Source organism: Penaeus monodon, chromosome 31 (assembly GCF_015228065.2).
Source record: "Penaeus monodon isolate SGIC_2016 chromosome 31, NSTDA_Pmon_1, whole genome shotgun sequence".
Classification (NCBI taxonomy): Eukaryota; Metazoa; Arthropoda; class Malacostraca; order Decapoda; family Penaeidae; genus Penaeus; species Penaeus monodon.
The window spans coordinates 2419837-2420317 of NC_051416.1; the positions used below are offsets into that span (position 1 = coordinate 2419837).

The 481-nt window shown below is 71.9% G+C and overlaps 1 protein-coding gene across 1 annotated transcript in view; it reads right to left on the bottom strand.

The window, feature by feature from the left end:
• LOC119592825 overlaps window positions 1–479 on the bottom strand; it is a 945-nt gene extending 466 nt beyond the window's left edge. The window contains exon 1 of the mRNA XM_037941731.1: window positions 1–479. This exon is cut by the window's left edge and continues 187 nt beyond it. Within this exon, the coding sequence (XP_037797659.1) occupies window positions 1–479 (479 nt within the window).
• Window positions 480–481: the final 2 nt, after the last annotated feature.

The following is a 481-nucleotide window of genomic DNA, read 5'->3' on the forward strand; positions in this document are numbered from 1 at the left end:
TTCGCGGGGGCCGGCTTGCTGGGTCTCTCGGCCTCTACTGCGTCCTTCCCGGGGCTCAGTTTCTCCCGCAGGAGCGGCTTGGAGGGCGCCTTCTCGGGGGGCTCGCACGCCTCGGCGGGGGGCAGGGCGACGGGCGCGGGCGCAATGGCCGGCGGGCACTTCACGGGCACCTTGACGAAGGTCCCGGATGAGCCATCGTTGAGCGTGACGTCGAAGCAGCCCTCGCCGAGGCGGCTCTTCATGATCCTGAGGGGCGCGCCGCCCAGGAGGGCGTGCGACTCGGCCCCCTGCGCGCCCTTGCAGCGCCGCTCGTCCATGAGTCGGCTTACGTTGGCGCCGTAGAATCCGGCTCCGCCTGCGCCGCAGCCGTTGCTGCCGTCGCAACCTGGGGCGGCTTCCATCGCCTGGTCACCGGCGAAGGCGCAGCTCAGGGGCGCACAAGCCGGGAGGTCGAGGCCGACGGCATTGCGGTGCAGCATCA